This window comes from Eptatretus burgeri, chromosome 3, assembly GCF_056783735.1.
Source record: "Eptatretus burgeri isolate ZD-2024b chromosome 3, Ebu_testis_v1, whole genome shotgun sequence".
Lineage (NCBI taxonomy): Eukaryota > Metazoa > Chordata > Myxini > Myxiniformes > Myxinidae > Eptatretus > Eptatretus burgeri.
The window spans coordinates 59,301,457-59,324,619 of NC_140963.1; the positions used below are offsets into that span (position 1 = coordinate 59,301,457).

Genomic DNA, 23,163 nt, shown 5'->3' on the forward strand with positions numbered 1-23,163 from the left:
CAAGGTCACAACTGTTACCATCATGCATGCCAATTCACCGTGTGTACATTTATATTTTATAACTGCAAAATTGTTTCATCATTCTTAACCTCGACTTTTACTGCCCCCAGCTGCGCGATATCGAAGTATTCGATATATATATATATATATATATATATATATATATATATATATATATATATATATATATATATATATATATATATATATATATATATATATATATATATATATATATATATATATATATATATACACACACGTTGTGTTGTTCTTTCGGCTGCTCCCGTTAGGGGTCGCCACAGCGGATCATCCGTTATGATCCGCATACTGATTTGGCACAGGTTTTACGCCGGATGCCCTTCCTGACGCAACCCTGGTCGCCTCTTACGACACAGGGATAAGGATTGGGTTTCGCCCTGATTCTGGGCTGCCCTCCACCCTCTCATAGCGCGGCCCAGCGCAGAGCACCCGTCCTCAAGCGATCCTCCAATCCAAGCCTCCGAGTGGCCGGATTACAGGCGCACGCCACTACGCCCGGTATATATATATATATATATATATATATATATATATATATATATATATATATATATATATATATATATATATATATATATATATATATATATATATATATAAATATAATTTTATTACAGTTGTGGGGGCAGATGGAGGAATTTATAGGAAAGTTCGGATTAAATAGAGTTGTTTGGTCCATGGACGTGCAGGAGACGTATTGATGCAATTACGTAGGAGAACTGAGCTCAAGTGTTGCGTGTCACCATACTGGGGGGGGGGGGCGGGGGGGGGTGATGCGGTGTTCATAAGATAGGGATTAAGGTAAGTTCCCCAGTATGTGATTGCCCACTGTGACTTTCCCTATGTGTTTTTTTGTATGACAAACCATGGAAGAATTACGTTTTTATAACATGACCAAGTAGGAAGGTGACGGAGGGCAAAGTCACGCCCTCGAGGCTGATTGATGGGCATGACGTCGGGGGCGGGCGGGCATGCCGAGCAGGCGGGAGGCCCCACATTCTCGGGTTTCGCACGAGCAGGTCACACCCCGGAGGTGGAACGAGGGTTCGGTGACGTGAAACAAAGATCGGAAGGAACAGACGAGTGTGGAGTGAGGGGCGCACGCGGTCGAGAGAGAACATAGCTAGGAAACGACCTGTAAGAACAGGGCTTTACGGCTGGCTTTCCTTCGACACATGAAGAAGATGGCACGATTCTCTTATTAGTGCTGAGGAGATTTGGCTCACATGGTGAAGCGAGATGTTGGCCATCGACTCTTGGCTGGTCGTATGTGACGGGCCTCGAAGCCTCGTATATGTCACTGAAGGAAGAGGACGGCACCATTCTAAGCTGCACGGGGTCTCTGAGCCTTGGTGTTGAATACCGCTCACAAATTGCCTGACAAACATCCCCACTGCGAGAGAGCGACTTAGCGCTATTTTGCGCACGTCAATACGTGCAAGATGAAATGCCTCAATTACACGTTCCATAAAGACTATCTCTGGACGAAGCTAAGTGCCAGAATAAAGGAAGTATTTTCTTTTGTTTTGTTTTCCCCTTGTCCGTATTTCAGTCCGTGTGTAGAGGCACCTCAACTTTAGACTTTAGTTTACCTCACGTACTATTCGATTGATTATTATTCCTTGTAAATATTTCTATTGTCATTAAATTCTGTTTATTTTAAGTTGATGCGTCTGTGTATTTATTGTGGGGTTCGTGTTTAACCCCCCCCCCGTGCTGTGCTTCCCCGTGCCCCTGTCGCTCCGCCATTGCACCCTTCCCCTCCGACAAGCGTTATAATCTCCGAGGATTAACTTGTCCGCCTCCTAATAAGGAAAAACCGCTCGGCCAACCGTGTTTGCAGTGTTAACCACCCGTCACCACAAATTGGGTCGGGGGATTAACCTGGACCGCCAGCTCTGCGACAATATATTTGGTCTGAGGCTCATGGAGGTGCTGAAACATAAATCATGCACATATATGCAAGCAAGTACGTGAAACAACACGAGACGTCACTTTAAACACAGCCGCTGACCTTTGACTGAGGGGACGGAGGGTGAGAAGATGTAGGACATAACTTCCTGGGGAACTCAGGATAGAAGCAATGCCATCTTTATGGCCACTATTTTCTCCACATTCAGCAGGACCAATAAGGAGAAATTTCCTCCTATCGATACATTTCCTATGGTTGTCTGTCCGTGCTCTATCCTTTTACCCTAAGCACAACCCCCTGGATATTTTTCATGATTTTCTTCGCAGCTCCTGGGGATTTTGAATTCTCCTTTCATGACTTTTTACCATAGTGTTTAGCACACATTTTGATACCAAATATGTCCAAATCAGACTTACCATTCTGGTGTCAGGTGACAATTGATAGTCACATGTCTAAAACTGCAATTATTGCTTATGTGTATCTACACAGATGTGGAGATAAGTGTTCCATGCACGAGGGAATTACTGGTGTAAAATAAATGTCCAATAATTTCTTCAGAGTATTTAGCTCATTCCCTGAAAAAAATTGCATGAAAATAGAAACAATAGAATACATAAGAATTTACGTTTTGTATCCCACTGACGGGCCGGATCTGGATCCGGACCTGAACTACAAATGAATCGGCTTGTTTTTGTCACCTCACAAATTCATCCACAACTTTTTGAGATACCATGCTATAATGCCATTTTTTGGTCCCATCTCTCAAGGGTGAAGAATCACTTTAAAAATTCTCACATCCAAATCTTCACCAAAATCGAATCAATTCTTCCTTGTCACACACCGGAACGGTCTACCAAGTTTCGTTTGAATCCGTCCATAAGTTTTTGAGATATTGTGCTATATATCGGTTTTCACCCAATCACTCAATGGTCACTCACTTAAAAATTCTCAGATCAGGATCTTCACAAAAATCTAATCAATTCGTCCTCCACACCCAATCTGTCCACCAAATTTCGTCCGAACCTGTCCACAACTTTTTGAGATATTCCCTGCTCACATACAGACAGACAGAAAACAGACAAGGGTCAAAACAACCTCAACTGAGGGTGGACGGAGGTAAACACCCTGTCACACCTTGACGTTTTAGCCAGCGTATGCTGACGTATGAAAAATTTGGCAAATACGCTGGCACACGTCAAATACATGATGGGTAAGTTTTGTGTACATTAAGAGCACGCTGAAGCACGCTGGCATACGTCGTAGTACGCCGAGCTCGTCGACAAATTTTGTGCATGCACAAAATTTGTCGACGTGCTTGGCGTATGACTCACACGTTCCACATATGCTGGCCATAAGTTGTAGGCACATTATGCGATCATTGACACACGTCGACACACATTACTTGTAAGTTACTCATAATATAAGTCAAAATACGTCGAGGTAATGTCTAGCGTACCCGAAACTTATTTCTAACCTATGAGTAACGTGTTTTGAACCTATGTGTAACGTATCTCCAACGCATATTGACATATGTAGACATATTTGATGTCTTCCGGACGACCACAGAACTTACTGGAACGTGTTTCTAACTTACAGCTACCGTATAATGGCATATTGGCAGCGTTTAGGGGAATTGGTATATAAAAATGGGGTTCACAGGAGGAACCCGTCAGTGTTCTAGACTCCATGGTGAGCAGATGTCCATCTCATCCGAGAGATGGAGGATCTGGCGAGGCTGAGACGAGAATACCTACTAGCTGTCCTCCAACATCAACATGACCTCATCGATTTGCCACTGTACCAGTTGCGTGCCAATAGAGCCAGGAGAAGAAGAGGTGAACGGAGGAGAAGCAACTGGGTGACCTCTCTGTCAGAGGGTGAGCGTGATGGGGAGGGTGTGGGTGATGATTGATCCTCCTTGCGTCCACGTCCACGGCCACGGCCAGGAGACTTCTTGGAAGCATTCTTCGAAGTTTTCTTCAGCATGACGGTGATGTTGACACTTCGATGTCTAGTGCGGTTATGATTTGAATCGTCGAGCGGAAGCCTTTTAATAGGCTACGCCACATGATCGTCGGCGATACTCTGCCGCGCGCTATGCATAAGTTAGACTATCGTTGGGCATAAGTTGTGAACGCCGACAACACGCGAAGCATTCGTTGGTATAAGTTATCCATAAGTTATCGAAACGTTCTGTGTATGTTACTAATACGTTATGCATACGTCCAACTCGTTAATATACTTCCAAAACTGAAAAAAACATCAATAGTTCAGTGTACGCCAACGTTTTAGATCAATTTTGATACGTTGCCATACGCTGGCTAAATCGTCAAGGTGTGACAGGGCCTTCATGAAAGAAAGAAAAAAATTTTTTTAACTTTTTTTTTTTTTAAAGATAGAAATCAAAGAAATGTCGCAATGACACTTCATTCTCATGATGAATTGTGAGACAACCACGCCCCCCCCCCATGTTTGGTAAATTAAATTATGCAGGGGATATTCCTGCTAATTACTTTACATTGGGTTATGTTGACTTCACATTAGCTTATAATGAAATCTCTGCTGTCAGGATTACGTACAATAGTGCCTGAACATCATGATATCCGGCTTGAGAAACATTTTTTTTATACATCATACACTTTGCATGCAATCTCATGTATGCAATGACCAGAATTGTAGATTTCTCTGAAAAATGCATAAAATTAGCATATTGCATAATTGATGAGGTAACAATTATAAACATTAACAAATCAATTACACCATCGTGCTCATCACATGATAATCTATGACTGAGATTAGAAAAGGGGTGGTGGGGGGGGGGGCTTAAAATCTCCCAATTCAGTCAGGGTTGATGGGCATCAAGCAAGGAAGCAGCACGGACCATGTTAAAAGCCTTTGATATAAATAAAGTCTTCGGTATGACTTGATGAGGGTCGGAATCAAACCGCTCACTTCCCAGACTCAGAGCGAACACTCAGGCCATTACGCCAGAGAGTCTGGTAAGTGGACACAACGTTGTTTAAATCCTGACCATTGCATGTTTATGGAATGACAGCGAAGCAGTAATTTTATAGTTGTGGAAAAGTGCCAGCAATCACCGAAATCAAAATCAACACAAGTAGTGTGAATCAAAAAGGCAGTACACACATCTATCTCCACATTACTCACTTGAATGTTTGAAGATGATAATTCTGAATGCGCAACACCTTCCCGGTGCAGCTCTCGACTCTTATGCTTGTTTCCACCACCTGTAAATACATGCTTCCCTTACCAATATGTATTGGTGAAATTGAATGGACCAAAGCATGTCAAGCTTAACTTGTCAATATTCATTATCTACAGAGTGATTTCTTTTCAAATTTCTTATTGTTTTTAGCTTGACTTGTGAAGTCTTTGTTTTGTTGTTGTTTCAACACCAGCACTATCACTTACAACCTTCCCCCCCACTTTCCATGATAAGTATGACAACACCAGACGATGCATGCTATCAGGTGGTGATAATGTTGTTGTTTTTTGCACTAAATATTCATTTCCTCCGTTTATAAAAAAGCCAATTCTATTGCTCATCTGAGCCTCTTTATCCACCTGCTCTCCACACACACCGGTGCATTAGCATATCACTCTGTCATTTTAGTTCTTCCATAAGTAATGAGCCTGAAGAAAAGAGAGAAATTGTAAAGCAGCCTGAAAATGTGTATATATATATATATATATATATATATATATATATATATATATATATATATATATATATATATATATATATATATATATATATATATATATATATATATACACACGAAGTCCGTCTAAAAAGTAACGGGACTGAGCCTGCTGTGTGCTCCACTTAAACAACTTGAATGAACGGGTTGCGTCACAGTCTTTCGCAACATTCCAGCAATATGTATGATTGGTGATGGTTGACTGCACCCATTGTGTGATTTTTTACATGTTGTGCTTTACACGTTCTCTCGTCCGAGTCGTTGCGCTATAAGTCGTGAGCAGAGCCAATCTGAAGTTTCTTGCCAAGCTTGGCAAAACACCTTCCAAATCCTTTGCTATGCTGCAGCAAGTCTACGGGGAAGAAATGATGTCACGTACACATGCATTTGAATGGCACAAGAGGTTCAAAGAGGGGCGGGAGGAGGTTGAAGACGATCCACAGTCTGGAAGACCTTCAACGAGCAGAACGGCGGACAACATCGAGCGTGTGAAGCAGATTGTGCGTGCAGATCGTCAACTCACGGTGCAGATGATTGCTGAGGAACTTTCCATCAACAAGGACACTGTCTGGAGCATCATCATTGAAAATCTCAATTTGCGCAAGGTGTGTGCAAAGATGGTCCCCAAGCTGTTGTTCGAGGACCATAAACAGCAAAGAGTCACTGTCTGTCAAGACATTAACGAGTGCCTCAAGGATGATCCAGACCTGCTCAGGAGAGTCATTACTGGAGATGAATTGTGGATATTCGAATACGATCCCGAGACCAAACGGCAGTCTTCAGTAGAAAAGTCTGGCATCACCAAGACCAAAGAAAGCAAGGATGTCGAAGTCGAAGGTCAAGGTAATGCTCATCGCGTTTGACATCAAGGGCATCGTCCACTTCGAGTTTCTACCAAAGGGTCAAACAGTGAGTCAATACGTGTACAAGGAGATCCTCCAGCGCCTCATGAGATCAGTCCGGGACAAGAGGGATCTGTGGGAGAACAACGCCTGGGTGCTCCACCATGACAACGCCCCTGCTCACAGTGCCCTGAGCATCTGACAGTTTCTGGCAGAGAGGAACGTGCCTACTCTGGAGCAACCGCCATATTCATCAGACTTGGCCCCTTGTGATTTTTCCTATTCCCCAAGCTCAAGGGGGTGATCAAGGGGACCCAATTTCCTGATATGGAGGCCATCAAAAGGGCTGTGACGATGAAGCTCCAGAGGATTCCAGAAGAAGCCTTCCGGGGGTGCATCGAAGCATGGAAGAAGAGGATGGACAAGTGTGTGAGACTGGAGGGAAACTATTTTGAAGGGGACAAGCTGTGATTTCAATATATTTTTTGGAATAAAATTTCTGTGAAGTCAATCCCGTTACTTTTTCGACGGACCGTGTGTGTGTGTGTGTGTGTGTGTGTGTGTGTGTGTGTGTGTGTGTGTGTGTGTGTGTGTGTGTGTGTGTGTGTGTGTGTGTGTGTGTGTGTGTGTGTGTGTGTGTGTGTGTGTGTGTATATATATATATATATATATATATATATATATATATATATATATATATATATATATATATATATATATATATATATATATATATATATATATATATATATATATATATATATATATATATATATATATATATATATGTGTATACACCAGGCGTAGTGCAGAGATGCCAACTTTTGGAAATCAGAATTAGGGAGGATTTTCAACCGACACCAAATAATGTGCGCAAAGCGCACATCTCGAGCGCGGAGTGCTCGACCCTTGCGGCGGGGTCCAGGGCCCGCCTTAGGGCCCTGGAAGCTCTGGGGTTCTAGACGCTCTCTCGTGCCCTCTGAGCCCTATTTTGGAGCATTTAACATGTTAAGAATTCCCACTTTTTGAACAAAAAAAGGGGAAAATTGTGCACTTTTTAATGTTACATGTATGTTAATATTAGTAAGTTAGGGGACAATCAAAGATTAACAAAAAGCACAAAAGAAGCAATATTTTTCTTACCTTACTGGCTGGTACTACTGCTGCTTGCTTTTTCCATGGCAGCTTTGCTGAGTGACAGCTGTGTGGCTCTTTTAGCCCTTCTGATTATGTCTTTGCTGTATTCTCTCTGGTAGCAAGGGGTGCTATGAGCTAGTTTTTCAATTAAGAGAGCTTCCAGGGTTTTGACACTCAAATTGGGACGAAATTCAGTATGATTCTTCCGTACAAGACTGAGTGCCCGCTCACATGATGCGTTCGAATGAGGAATGACCAAGATTCCCTTCATCACTTTGCTCAAATTAGGATACTTCTTGGCACCAGTGCAGGGATCTGTGAGCTGTGAAATCCGATGCCACTGCTCATCCACTCTCACTGTCTCAGTAGCAATTGTAGCTATGGAGGCGTCTGCCTGGTAGTGAGCGAATTCACTCTCAAGACTGTCTGTGTCACTATCACCGCCACTAAACAGACAGGGGAATTTCTTGATGAAAAACTCCACACAGTCAAACCCCACTTCTTGGTGTAGCTTAACATCCAGCACCTGAGCATGCTTGGCTAATTCATCATCTAGCGGCCAGGTTTTGAAGATGTAATTGCAGGCTTTCACATAATATTAGCGAACTGCACTGAAGAAACCTTGGATGTCTGACTCACTCAGAGTGAAGGTGGATTTCTTGAGACTCCTTTGTTCCCTTATATACAGTTTGGCATCGTTCCCAATCATGAGGTCCTCATCATTCTTCTGATGATTTCTGTCAGAGAAGGGTACATTTACCAGAGCAACCGATGACACCGATGGTTTCAAAAACCGTACGAAGATATCTTTCAGAAGATCATTCAATTCTCCGTGCAGGAGATGAATACAGGGTTCGTCTCTTTGGAGCAGAAGATTCCCCTTCTCAAAAAGCTTGTTAGCATATCGAAGGAAGAAACAATAGAGTTTTGTTTGTGGAGACAAGAACATCCTGTTGACACGTTTTTCTCTAGATTCCTGCACAGTGTTTGAGGAAGATGCGCTTTTAGTTGTAGAACTCGTAGTACACTTAGCCGCAGGGCGATCACACTTGCGTTTACTGCCAGCAGAAGAGGTCAGACTCGTAGTACCAGATCCAATTTTACGTTTGAGGAGAGAGCTTGAGGTAGGTGCAGCCAAGGAAGAAGACCTCTGATTCGAAGGTTTTGCTGAGCTTCTATCAAGTGATTTGGCAAAAGCAGAACTTAACTTGGGTCCTTCTTTGCCTGTAGATGGGACTATCACAGTCTTTCTCGACTCTGAAGGGATCTGCTTTGTAGATGAACGTGATGAAGGGCCGGTGATGCTACGTGCTCTCAGCATTGGTTTTGGTGCTGTCCCTGCTGTCTTCTTCGCAGCAGATACTGCAGTGGTAGTGGTGAATGCTGCTCCACTAGTGCTTGATCCTGCAGTGCCAGTACTGGCAGTAGATACAGTGCCGTCCTTCTTGCTCGTTGTTAGAGTCTTGGCTACAGTTGGTTGCATTTTTCTTCGTACTTCTTCTTTGAAGAAGAGGCGAAGTGGCTCCCACTGTTCAAGCAGCCTGTCTAGGCACTGACCAAGGGACAGCCACCTTGTTGCGACATGCTTCAGAATCTTGTGTGTCGGGGCATCACAGAGTTCTTGCAGTGCTTTCACTCCTTTGACGCGTTTACTACTTTTGTCCAAGTAGTAGTAAATATCGATGAGAAAGTCATCTAATTCAATGGGTAAGGCCTGAGCCGCCTTCTTGGCCGTATTGTGCATCATATGGCAAGGGCATCCCATGATGTAGCACTCTGGATTTTGTTTGTGGATATAAGCAGCGACTCCTTTGTGCTTGCCCACCATGACAGAGGCATTATCAGCACAAAAGGAAACACAATTTCCCCACGGAATTTTCCTGTCACTGAACTCATGATCAAGCAGTTTGAAAATGTTTTCTCCAGTGGAATCTTGTTTGCACGCAGGCAAACTTAGCAAACCTTGCTTCACAATCCCAGCACTGTTGTCATGGTACGAAATCAGGACAGGATATAGCTGGGCCTCACCACTGTCATTGCTACCGTCTGGAGCTAGGCTAAATGGAGCGAGTCTAGCAATATCGGCAATAGATGAAGCAGTAACATTTGACAACTCACCAATTACACTGGTCAACAACAAATTTGTTGTCTGCATTTTTTAAGCTGATTTAGGACGAATCTGATGCGCTGAATCCAAAACTCACATTAGTTTTGTTCAATCAGGTCAAGTTTTTGAGATATGGCCACATGTCGTTTTTTACATTTTTGTTCACATGTACGCATGTGTGGAGCATTTTAGAAGAAGTTGGTGGGGGTAAAATATCATGTCAAATAATTGTTTTAATTGGAAATAATATGACAAGAAGTATTCAGGTACGATAGTTCTGGGTGATTATGTCGAAAAGGGATCAGTTTGAAGTCATAAAACCTCAAAATCTTCCAAAAATTGGTGAGGCAAAGCATAAAGTTCGTGGATCAAAACTAAAGTTAATGGGGCAGATTTTGTAATAATGTGATACAAAAAAGTTGTATTTCTTGAAATAACGAACTCTGAAGAATGTACAATACCTACATGCGCCAATTTATGACATGCGCTTCTGCTCAAGCTTGGAGTGCCACAGTACGAACCCAAAGATTGGAGACTGTTCATTGACAGCAGCAAGCGATCACTGAAATGTGTTCTGCTACACAACGGCAACCATTTTGCCTCTGTACCCATCGCTCACTCGACTACACTGAAGGAGAAGTATGAAGCGGTGAAGTACGTGCTGGAGAAAATTGGTTATGATCAGCTTAAGTGGTTTATTTGTGTTGACCTGAAGATGGTGAACTTTTTGTTGGGACAACAGTCTGGCTTCACCAAGTTCCCATGTTTTCTGTGCATGTGGGATAGTAGGGACCGTGCTCAGCATTACACGAAGAAGGACTGGCCTGTGCGGGAGGAATTGGTGCCATGCAAAGAAAGGAACGTCATCAACGACCCTCTGGTGGACAGAGACAGAATACTCTTCCCACCGCTGCACATCAAGCTCGGCTTAATCAAGCAGTTCACCAAGGCTCTGGACAAAGATGGTGACTGCTTCACTTACTTGTGCCAGGCTTTTCCAGGATTGACCATGGAGAAGTTGAAAGCTGGCATCTTTGATGGTTCTCAGATCCGTCAGCTCATCAGAGATCCAGAGTTCAAAAACTCAATGAACGAAGTGGAACTGGAAGCGTGGAAGACATTTGTTTTGGTAGTGAAGAACTTTCTTGGCAACAATAAGGCCAGAAACTACGCAGAACTTGTCAACAACATGCTGACTGCTTTCAGAAACCTGGGCTGCAACATGAGCATCAAGATGCACTACCTATTTTCACATATGAACCGGTTTCCTGAGAACCTGGGTTCAATGAGTGACGAGCAGGGGAGAGATTCCATCAGGACATGAAGGAGATGGAGACCAGGTATCAGGGTCGCTGGGACGCAGTCATGATGGCTGACTACTGTTGGAATCTGAAGAGAGACCTCCCTGCCGCTGAACATTCCAGGAGTTCGAAGAAACGGAAGTTCAAGCCCTGAAGTTTGAACAGTGGTGACGCAACATGCAATTTACTTGTACTTACCTTTATCAATGCCCACCATTCAGATGACAGTAATCGATGTTTCTATCATGTAATCAATAAATGTTGTTGGCAAAACATTTTTTTTTTTTAAAAACATGTTTAGGATGATATGTGTTGACAAAAATCAGCTGATAATGCCACAAAAATGTAATTGATTTTGTCACAAGATCTGATTTTTTCAAATCAACTTAGCACAAAAACCTGACCTGATGGAGAGAAACGGATGCCATTTCCTGATTCAGCAGTGCCAGAATACCCTACTTCACTTGTAGAAATCTAGACAACATTCAGAAAGTAAAAAATTGTTGACCAGTGTTCTTTTTTTCTTCTTTGTTCTTGTTCTTTTTTCTTTTTTTTTTTCTTGCTTTTTGTTCTTGTTTTTTTTTTTTTTTTTTTTTTTTGTTCTTGCACATCTTGCACATCTTGCAAGTTTTTGTTCTTGCACATCCATACTTTGAAGCAACTTTTGAATCTGGAAACATCTTTTGAAATAGAGGTCCAGCATGATCTGAGACTGATATGGGCAAGTTATGTTCCACAATAAATCCACTAAAGAGAAGTTCCGCTCGGGTAACATCCTCTTCCTCGCTTGTCCCTTGTTTGGTGAAATAATTCAGAAGTGTACCGGTACTCGTGCTCGAAGATCTCTCCTTTGCAATGTCTGTGTGCCGTTTGCTTCCAACGTGCTTCCGAATATCATCGCGACCTCCGTGCTCAACTGAAATATCAACGCTGCATCCTGTACAATACGCATGATGAATTCCTCTTTCAGACTTTCGAATACACGGGTATTGGAGACTGTATTCGGTCTTGTACTTCTGAGACCATTTCTTGGTCTTCGTAAGCTTCTTTTCTGCCATTTCGTAATCAACATCGAGGGCTTGAAGCATCGGTAACTTCGAAGTCGATGTTCCACAGCTGCAGCGCGACTCGTAGAACTCTAGCGGCTGTTAAACACCGCACGGTGGTCGCGACCGCCGGGCTGGTACGGGGCCCAGCTGCATGCAGTGAGCGTATCGCATGCATATACACTGTGCATACATACCGCATGCACTGTATTGCACACATACCGCATGCACTAAATCTCAGTGCATGATCGCCTAAGCGAGATCCAGACCCAATGTTTCGCTGCTCCTCATTTGAATTTGCAATTTTTTACGTACAATTTGGTAGCAGCGAACGTTATGGAGTTACCACATGCTCTACGTAGCAGACGATGCTTTTCATTCAATTCTCATACTAGTACATTCTGATTAGTGAACAGTGCAAAAATATCAAAATTTCGGGAGGATAAGGATAGTGATCGTAAGGGCGGGAGTTTGGGTGAATTTTCGGAAGCCTCCCGATGAAATCGGGAGGGTTGGCATTGCTGGTAGTGGCATGTGCCTGTAATCCGGCTACTCGGAGGCGGGTTGGAGGATTGCTTGAGGACGGGCGCTCTGCGCTGGGCTACGCTACGAGAGGGTGTAGGGCAGCCTGGAATCATGGCGAAACCCAATCCTTATCCCTGTGTCGTAAGAGGTGACCAGGGTTGTGTCAGGAAGGGCGTCCGGCATAAAACCTGTGCCAAATCAGTATGTGGATCATAACAGATGATCCGCTGTGGCGACCCCTAACGGGAGCAGCCGAAAGAAGAAGAAGATATATATATATATATATATATATATATATATATATATATATATATATATATATATATATATATATATATATATATATATCACAGGGATAAGGTACACCTATTTAACTGGGGTATACACCGGCCCAGTACACTGGTACTCATTTCGCCGACCTCGGAAGGATGACAGGCTGAGTCAACCCCCTGGTGTATTAATTCAGTGGCCCAACGGGGCTTGAACTCAGAACCTCTTGGATCCCAAGCCGCTGCCCTAACCACTGCGCCAACACCAGGCTCATATATATATATATATATATATATATATATATATATATATATATATATATATATATATATATATATATATATATATATATATATATATATATATATATATATATATATATATATATATATATATATATATATATATATATATATATATATATATATATATATATATATATATATATATATGTACTTTCTGTATGTCTGTCTGTCCATCGATAAAATCAGCCCCACTGGGAGTAACCCCATCATATTGCATACCGTTGGAATTCTCTTGGAAAATGGAGATGCAAGAAAAGTTTCAAACCTAAAGAGTAGGGGGAAGACCCCAATTATCTCAATGTAAATGTGCATAATATTGTGCCATCCAGTGGTAGGCAGTATATATTATATTATATATATATATTTAGCCCCGTGGGGGAATGACGGTTATTTCCCAAACAGGTGGGGCGACTTGATATACATTTCCCAAACAGGTTAGGGCATGGTCCCGATGCCTCGTGATGAGTTTGATCTGGTCTGTCTGGCGGTTTCTGAGAAGAAGAGTTTTGGACAAAATACCAATATTTGGGGCAAACCCCTTTAGATCTCCTTTATAGGGAATGGGACCGATAAAGTAGATCCGGTTGTCGGTTTCTGAGATGATTTTTGAATGAAATACCAATATTTGGGGCAAAACCCCTTTAAATCGGCAGATCCTGATGGGGAACACAACCTCATGAGACCTTACCGTCTTAATGCATTGTACCAAATTTGGTCTGCATTGCTCAGGTGGATGTGAAGAAGATGACATTTTCGTGAAAATGAGAGATTCGGGGAGGGGGCCCATGTCCCCCTTTCCAAGGGAGTTATGACTGAGGAGCACAACGTAAAAGTTAGGGCATGGTCCCGATGCCTCGTGATGAGTTTGCTCTGGTCTGTCTGGTGGTTTGTGAGAAGAAGAGTTTTGAACAAAATACCAATATTTGTGGCAAACCCCTTTATATCTCTTTTATAGGGAACACATTTGGATGTAGAGCACAACCCCATGATACCTTGCTGTCCTGATGCATCGCACCAAATTTGGTCCATATCAGTCGGGTAGGTTGTGAGGAGATGTTTCAGTCAAATGTTAATGGATGGCCGGACACTGGGATCCACTCTGAGCTTATTTCAGTGAAATAACTTAACTAGCAGGGGTAGCCGCCGTTGCCCAGTCTATTTATTGTGGGGGCCTAAAACGCTTCCCCACACCCACGAAGCAATGGGGTTGGGAATAATTACCGACACCACCGAAAGTGGAAGGAGGTTATGTTTTCACCCTTGTCTGTCTGTCTTTGTTTGTCAGGTCAGGTATGGGAGCATGTGCCAGAACAGCGCGTCGCTGCGTCCACTTTCCGCCGGTACTCCAGGGGCCTCCGTCTGGTGGTGTTGGCGCAGTACGTGTAAACCAGGATTACGTGTAACTCATCTAGAATGGTGGTCGAAGGAAATGTCCAGATGTATTTACTAAACTCTGCTTCATATTATATATAATTCCCTCGACTACTAAAGAGGTGGATTGAACTTTTTCCCTGACATATATGGCATGTGATCCATCAAGGAACCCAAAGATATATATATATATATATATATATATATATATATATATATATATATATATATATATATATATATATATATATATATATATATCATGGAAAGCAAACCCAACTGAGGGCAATCTCAGTTCTTTCCACAAAGCTCGGAACAAGTGTGTATCTACCCTCAGGAGAGCCAGAAAACAACATCTTTCTCATCTCAAGTCTGAACTCTCAAACCTCTCTCCCTCCTCAAAATCCTGGTGGCGTTTAATCAAATCTGTTTCTGGTGTATGTTCCCCCTCCATCCCCTCCCTTACCTCAAATGGCCGCACTGCTGATTCCACACGTGATAAAGCTGAATGTCTAAACTCGGTGTTTGCAGCTAAATCGTGTGTCCTAAACCCATCACTATCTCTACCCACTTTACCCAGTCGCACCCAACTGTCCCTGGACTCTGTATCCTTTTCTCCTGACAAGGTGGAGAGCTTGCTTTCAAACCTCGAGACAGATTCTGCAACCGGTCCAGACGGCATCAGCCCACGTGTCCTCAAAGCCTGCTCTTCTGCTCTTGCTCACCCTCTCTCTGTTCTATTCACCCTCTCATTTGCCCAAGGTCATCTGCCATCTGCTTGGAAATCTGCTAACATCACTGCCCTGCATAAAAAAGGTGCAAAAAACAGATCCCTATAACTACAGACCAATCAGCCTTCTCCCAATCATCAGCAAGGTGATGGAATCCATCATCGCTTCAGATATGAAATCCTTCCTCTTCTCCAATGGCTTGATTTCCAATCATCAATTTGGTTTCAGACCAGGTCACTCTACCCTGGATATGCTGCTTCTGCTCTCCCATCAATGGATGGAGGTCCTCAATGCCAGACAGGAAATCCGAGCCGTATCCCTGGACATATCACGTGCTTTTGACACAGTCTGGCACCCTGCCCTACTCACCAAACTCTCTTCCCATGGTATTCAAGGCCATCTCCACTCATGGCTCGCAGACTTCCTCTCCTGTCCCAGTCAACGTGTGGCCCTAAATGGAGTTCTTTCATCCCCTCTTCCTGTGCAGGCTGGAGTTCCTCAAGGTAGCGTTCTGGGCCCTGTTCTTTTTCTGGTTTTTATCAATGATCTCTCGGACTCTCTGGAAAATCCTCTATTTCTCTTTGCCGACGACTCCACCCTCTGCCGTACCATCTGTCATCCCTCAGACCGGCAAGCAGCAGCTTCTTCGCTCACTGCAGATCTGGATAAAATCACAAACTGGTCCAACACGTGGAACATGTCTTTCAATCCAGACAAATCTCACACTCTCACTATGTCTCTTCGAAAGGACCGTTTACAAAACCCCCCATCCACTTTCTCAACAATCCTCTGGAAGAAGTCTTTTCTTTCAAGCTTCTAGGTCTCACTATCTGCCATGACCTTTCCTGGGAAAGTCACATTTCCAACCTCGCCTCAAAAGCCAGTCGCCGACTGGGAATCCTCCGTCGTGCTAAGTCCTTCCTCGGCCCTCTTGAGCTCCTGACCACTTACAAAGCTTTTGTCCGTAGCCTGATGGAGTACTGCTCTCCCCTCTGGGCTGGTGCTCCTGCCTCCCACCTTTCTCGGCTTAACGCTGTCGAAACCAGGGCATTTAAGATCATCGGCATCTCCCGCAATGAAGCTGAGTCTTTGGGCCTCTCACTCAATCACCGCAGGTTGGTCGGTGGTCTTTCTGTCTTCTACCGACTCCTCTCCAGCCTTGCCCCCCTGCTCTCTCTGCGATTTATCCCCACCACATTTCCACAGGGCGCTCAAGGTCCGCCAACAACCCCCTTCTGGTAAAACTACCAAAATCACGAATCACTGCTCATCTTCACTCTTTCATTCCTCTTTTATTCCGCCTTTGGAATAAACTTCCTCATTCTATTCTTTCCCATTCTTCCCTCCAGGCTTTCAAAACAGCTGTTCACCACCACCTCTTATCTTCCCCCATCCAAATCCTCGATCTTTTCTACCCCCGATAATCCACCCAAGCCCACTTCCTTCAATTCTCCTGCTTTCCTTCCTGAAAGTCCCTGAAATGTCCATCTTCTCTTCGCCATGTTCCCCGTCCCATCCCCATCCCTCTCCCTTCCACAGTTCACCTAATGTGTCTGTTCCCCACTGTTTTGTCCCTTCCACTCCCGCCCCTCTTGTCTCATGCCTCCTTGCTGTGAGTTGTGTGTTTGCTCTCATACGAGCCTCGACCAAGGTATACAAAAAAAAAAAAAAAAAAAAAAGATTTCAGTTGTGACGTCATTCTGTGCTGAGAGGGATTTTACACATCTGGTTTTAAACATATACAGGGGGCTGCAAAAGTAGGTATAGAGTAAGGATTATACCAGTATTATAATAGTGGTGCTAGGATTCATTTAATAATTCATAATTCATTACTGTATACCGACTTTTGCAGTCCCTTGTATACTACAATCCTTCAAAATTAGGCTGACTGCTGCACAAAAACTGAAAATGATTTCCACCGGGAAATACATCGACCTGACAACCTGTGTCACCAGTGTTTAAAATGACAAAGAGCTGTATCTCACTGAACACTATAAAAACTAAAATTCTCCATATATTTTAGAGATCTGTCGCAAGTCTGTGTTCAGATCCTCCATATGTGCATATGAATGTGTTTGTACGTATTTGTTTGTATGATAAATAAATGTTCAAATGTACAGGATGACTTAGAAATTTCTTCTACAATACCAAGGGAACTCCAAGGAAGTGCATAAATAAAAATTGGGTGTTTGGGTGAATTTAAACACCCCTTTGAAGATATTATCGGCCTTATATAATTATCCTTTATCAAGGCTTCATTCTTGGTCAACCCCTTTGTCAGCCCTCTGTCATCTCGCTGGGGTTTTAAGTCGTCATTTTGTGCAGCCTGCTCAACAATGCCTTGACTTGGAACAGGCTGCAACGATTTCTTAACGATAAAGTTATTTTTATTTTTTCCACTTTCCTTACTCTTATTATCGAATACCTTATCATCATACCTATGAATCGCTGGATACACTACAATGCTAATAAACATCCGGAGATGCCAGCGTTCATGGCTTTATTTCATTTCCACACATTCCATAACCTCGAGAATCTCTTAAACTGAGTCGAATTACAAATTTTAAGCTCCAGCACTGAACTTAGCAGCACTTCCAACTGTGACAAAAGTGTTGATTTGTCTAATTCGGACATATTTGACATTTTGGCATCTCCAGGAGGTGCGGTTTAATATGATGGATAGGCGATCGCTCATCGCTTGCCAAGCCAGCCGTTCCATATCAACCATTTTGTTGGAGTGCTTGCGCCACTTGGCAAGCACTCTCCAAGCTACTTGATTGTTCGTTTCGATAAAAGTACCCGTGCTTTCAATCTAACACATCGATTAGACTATGTTTCCGCCTTTGCTGGGCCCTGCAGTGCCGTGCAGTGAGTGCCTCAGGAGGTGTCTCATCCGCTGAAAATGTGCAATTTAATTTTTACAGGATATCGCTTTGTTTAACCTTTTTGTGTGATCTCCTTTCATAATCCACCCCTCACTTCAACATCAATACATATAAAACTAGATGGGCACTCTTCGACGTCGCCAGATATACCTCCACCGACATTATTACGTCATTTTACATACGTGTACCAAGTTTGATTTAATTCCCTGAATCCAGATCCAAACTATTAAATAATTCTGGCTGCAAGACCATGCGTCCAATCTGGTTGAAATTTAAAATTGTGAGCTTGGCGATGTAGATAAGATGATGATTTGTAATACTGCCTACCACCAGGTGGTGCTATACGATGCACATGTCCACAGAGAATTGGGGTCTCCCGCCACCCTGAACCCCCTAAGCTGTAGGTTTGAAAATGTTTTCTTGCATATCCGTTTGCCAAGAGGATTCCAAGACATGCAATATGATGAGGTTACTACTGGCGGGCTGATGCTATCATTTTGTATTGCTCAATTTTGCCATTGCAGAATCTCAGACCATTTGGCTTTCCAATATGTTTTTGCAACATAATAGCATACCTGCACCGATATTGTGCATGACTTACTTTTTTCAGATTGTGACTGAATTAACAAAAAGACGTTTTGACTTTTTAAAATCACAACTTGAACAATTTTCCTCCTATTTTCATGATGTTGAGTTTTATGGATAGATTGAAGATGGGACACAATTTATTAATTACCACTCTTTCCCTAAATGTTGAAGGTCCAAGGTCGTATAGCGGCCCGAAAAACACATATGGCTATCATTGGATCACGGGCCAAGGGTAAGTTGTGGGTCAGCACGGAGGGTAAGTATCAACCGGGGGAGGCTTACCCTTGGCGATCAATTTGTGATAGCAGATATGATTACCTCCACTACCAAAGGGAGATGGAGGTTATGTTTTCACCACTGTCTGTTTGTCTTGAGCAGGATATCTTAAAAAGCTGTGGATGGATTCGGATGAAACTTGGTGATTAAGTGTGTGACAAGGAATAATTGATTCAATTTTGGTGAAGATCAGAATCTGGTTTCGAGAATTTATTTAATCTTTCAAGCAATTCTTCACAATTGAGAGATGGGGCCAAAAACGATATATAGCAACATATCGAAAAATGTTAGGGACAGATGAAAAAAACTTGATGGATGAGTTGGGTGTGTGCCAAGAACAAGCTGATTAAGATTTTGGTTAAGGTCTGGATGCAGATCTGGTCTATCAGTGGGATACAACATGTAAACTGATCAGCCTGGTGAAGGCTCTCTCCCGAGTGCTGTTCTAGTTTTATTCAGCTATTCTTTTGATTTGCTAAATCACCTTGCAGCTCCCGCACATTAATACAACTTAAATGTTGTCAGGATTACCTTGACCGAGCAATGTTTTGTAGTGCACGGAATAATACAACACAACATGTGAAATTACTGTTGTTCCCGGGATTACATAACAACACACCAAAGTCCAAAACAGATGGAAAGAAAGTGGCACATGGTTATTGTGGAGTGACAAGCAGATGGAGTGGCAAATAGGTGCCCAATAAATGGGAAAGTATTTCCAACCTACATGGTGCACAGTTTGTGCTAACATGGTCTCTCATAAGCAGCTTGTATATTTTTGGTGGTGTGATGAAATGTCAAAGTAACACCAATTAGTGTCTTCCAACTGATATGGAGGAAGAAAGGCGACTAACTTTACGCCTGCATAGGCTGATTTGGAAAAAAATTCCAAGTCACCTGATCCAGAACTGAACATGGAATCACAATTTGGAATGTCTCGGATAACGGTGTGTTACCTCGTGACAAACAACGTTAGTCGCTGAACGATCCCGGTTGCCTAAAGCTTGCTGATTTGACATTTGCACCCGATTCGTTTAATCGCATCACACTTGATAGTATTATAATTTTCCGATGTCCCACATCCCGTGTGAAAACTACCATCCATGTGCCACTCATGCTCGATCTGTTCTGGATTTTAAAGTATCACTTACCAAGCATGTATTTGCAGCCAGCACCAATGATGAGGAGGAACAACATGCTGATGATGCAAGCATCAAGGAATAAGGAGCATTTTGAGTGTTGCGGTCTTCTCACTTGGCCTAGAGTCTCAACCTCTCCAGCTTCTTCTTCAGCATCTTCCTTTCCCTCTGATTTGGACAACTCTTGCTTGTGACGATGATGCCGGTGCACCAACCTCATTTCCATGTCTTCACTTGCATTACAACTGTCTTCATAGCAAGGAAGGTCAGCAACTAGAAAGGGAGAGAGAGAATATTAAAACAAAGTTTAGAACATGGCTACAAAGCATCCCCACAGCATGATGCTGCCACCACCCTGCTTCACGGTAGGGATGCTGTTAGATGGGTGATGAGCTGTGATCTGTTTCTGCAGATGTCACGCTTTGCATTCAGACCAAAGAGTTCAATTTTCATCTCATCAGAACACATCATCTTTTGCCTCATGCTCTCATAGTGCCTTTTATAAGCTCCCTGCATGCCATCATGTGCCTTTTTCTCAGGAAAGGCTTCTGTCTGGCCACTCTCATCAGCCTACTTTCATGAAGCCTAGATTTGTGAAGTGCTGCAGATTGTTGTCCTTCCGGCAGGTTCTCTCATCCCAACCAAGGAACTCTGTAGTTCTGTCAGAGTGGTCATTGGGTTATTGGTCACCTCCCTGACCAAGGTCCTTCCTTCCCAATTGCTCAGTTTGGTCAGATGGCGAGCTGTAGGAAGAGTATGGGTAGTTCCATATTCTTTTCATTTCCTAATGCTCTTGGGAACCTTCAACATGAGAAATTGTTTGATACCCTTCCCCAGATCTATGCCTCCTCACATTTATATCTTGGAGTTTTATGGACAGTTCCTTGGATTTCAAGGTAGAGTTTATGCTCAGCCATACACTGTCAACTGTGGGACCTTATATAGAAAGGTGTTTTTCTTTCTAAACAATGTCCAATCAACTGAATTGGCTACAGGTGGACTCCAATCAAGTTGTTGAGACATCTCAAGGATGATCAAAGGAAATTGGATGCACCTGAGCTCAATTTGGAGTGTCATAGCAAGGGGGTTGAATACTTGTTGATGCAAGACATTTCAGCTTTTTACTTTTAATTAATTTGCTAAAATTTCAAAAACATGTTTTCACTTTGTTATTATGGGGTATTTTGTGTGGATCATTGACAATTTTTTTTAATTTAATCCGTTTTAAATTCAGGCTGTAACACAACAAAATGTGACAAAGTCAAAGGGTGTGAATACTTTCTGAAGGCACTGTAGAGTCATCCAATCTTGTTTTCAGTTATCTTCCACATCCACACACTCTTGATACTCAGAATCCTATGGTGAGGTAGTTGCTTTAAAATAACTTGCATTCTCCTCTTGGAAGTCAAATCCAACTGAACATAACCTCAGATCATTCCACAAAGCCCGCAACAAGTGTGTGTCTACTTTTAGGAGAAAGCCAGAAAACATCATCTGTCCAATCTCAAGAATGAACTTTCAAACTTGGCTCCCTTCTCCAAAACACTCATGAAAAGGTCTAATGACTCAATTCTGTGTTTGCTTCAACATCTTGTGTCCCTAATGTCTCTGTCTATGCCTCTCTCCACCCAAGCAAACCCAACTGTTGCTGAATTATGTGTCTTTTGCACATGAGAAGGTGGAAAAGTTTCTGACAACCCTCATCTCTGACTGCAACTGGACCGGATGGCATCAGCTCACATTTACCTGCTCTGCTGCTCTTGCACTTCCTCTCTCTGCCCTTTTCATCTTATCATTTACCATAGGTCATCTTCCATCTGCTTGCAAATAAGCCAACAGCATTACAAAAAGGTACAAAAACGGATCCCCTTAACTACAAACCAATTAGCTTACTTCCAGTCATCAGCAAGGTCATGGAATCCATCATCGCAGTGATGTAAAATAATTCGTTTTCTCCAATAGTCTCATCTCAGATAATCAATTCGGATTCACACCTGGTCACTCTACTCTGGACATACTGCTTTTACGCTTCCAGCAATGGATGGAATTTCTCAATATCAGAAATGAGATCAGGGCCGTCTCTCTGGACATATCTTGAGCTTTTGATACAGCCTGGCATCCGACCCTGGTCTCTGAATTATCTGCCTATGGAATCCAAGGACAACTCCACTCTTGGATGACTGATTTCCTCCACTCTTGTAACCAAAGTGTGGCTCTCAACAGAACCCTTTCTTCTCCTCTCCCTGTCAAGGCTGGAGTACCCCAATGCAGTATTCTCGGACTCATCTTATTCCTAATCTTCATCAATGATCTCAATGACTCCTGAAAAATCCTCTTTATCTCTTTGCTGATGACTCCACTCTGCCTTGACATCCCTCATCCTTCTGACAGACAGGCAGCAGTCTCTATCTCTATCTCTCTCTCAAGGACTGTACCACAAATTCTACCATCGATGCAATCAACCCAGATACTGACGAGCTTGCTTTTGGTTCAAGATTGGCTTCAAACAGCTTCTATAGACAGTAAACAAATCATCCAGGCTACATCGAGATTTCTTCCCTCAGCATTTCTTGGAGCTTTGCATACCATTCAAGAGAAACTTTCCCGAATAGGTCTGCAGGGCTTGGGTGTTCCGCAAATGTGTTGAAGTCCAAAAACACTTGTCGCTGGCAGGGAGCCGATGGTGTCCTTTCCCTCGTGCCAGAGGTACTTATTGTTTTTGCAAATTGACCTTCTATTTGCTGATCACATGTCCACCTTTAGTGAAGAACTAGTGTTGTCTGTTTGACATCAAGTTTCCTCTAAGATTATCATTATTTGCTGCTGCCTGCACAAAGGATCCTAGTACAATATTTGATGGTATCACCAAAACATCATTCTCTACTTTCTTGAGCTGGTCATTTGCCATGGCAGAATCAATTCTTTCAAGTTCATCATAACTGCAACAATGACCAAATCTGTTGA

The 23,163-nt window shown here is 42.8% G+C and overlaps 1 protein-coding gene and 1 long non-coding RNA gene across 4 annotated transcripts in view; one reads left to right on the top strand and one right to left on the bottom strand.

The window, feature by feature from the left end:
- LOC147029994 (uncharacterized) overlaps positions 1–19,099 on the top strand; it is a 52,428-nt gene extending 33,329 nt beyond the window's left edge. The window contains exon 3 of one of the 2 annotated variants that reach the window (XR_015056170.1): positions 18,956–19,099. This is a non-coding gene — a long non-coding RNA (uncharacterized LOC147029994). Of the gene's footprint in view, positions 1–14,494; positions 14,782–18,955 lie in introns of those variants that run through there. The other variant, XR_015056169.1, reaches the window with a different exon arrangement.
- The window catches only part of LOC147029995 (uncharacterized), a 39,505-nt gene that overhangs the window by 5,037 nt on the left and 11,305 nt on the right, over positions 1–23,163 (bottom strand). For both annotated transcript variants that reach the window (XM_085873594.1, XM_085873593.1), the window contains exons 4-5: positions 20,212–20,472; positions 5,123–5,202 (exon numbers count right to left, since the gene is read on the bottom strand). In XM_085873594.1, the coding sequence (XP_085729720.1) occupies positions 5,123–5,202; positions 20,212–20,472 (341 nt within the window). The remainder of the gene's footprint in view (positions 1–5,122; positions 5,203–20,211; positions 20,473–23,163) is intronic.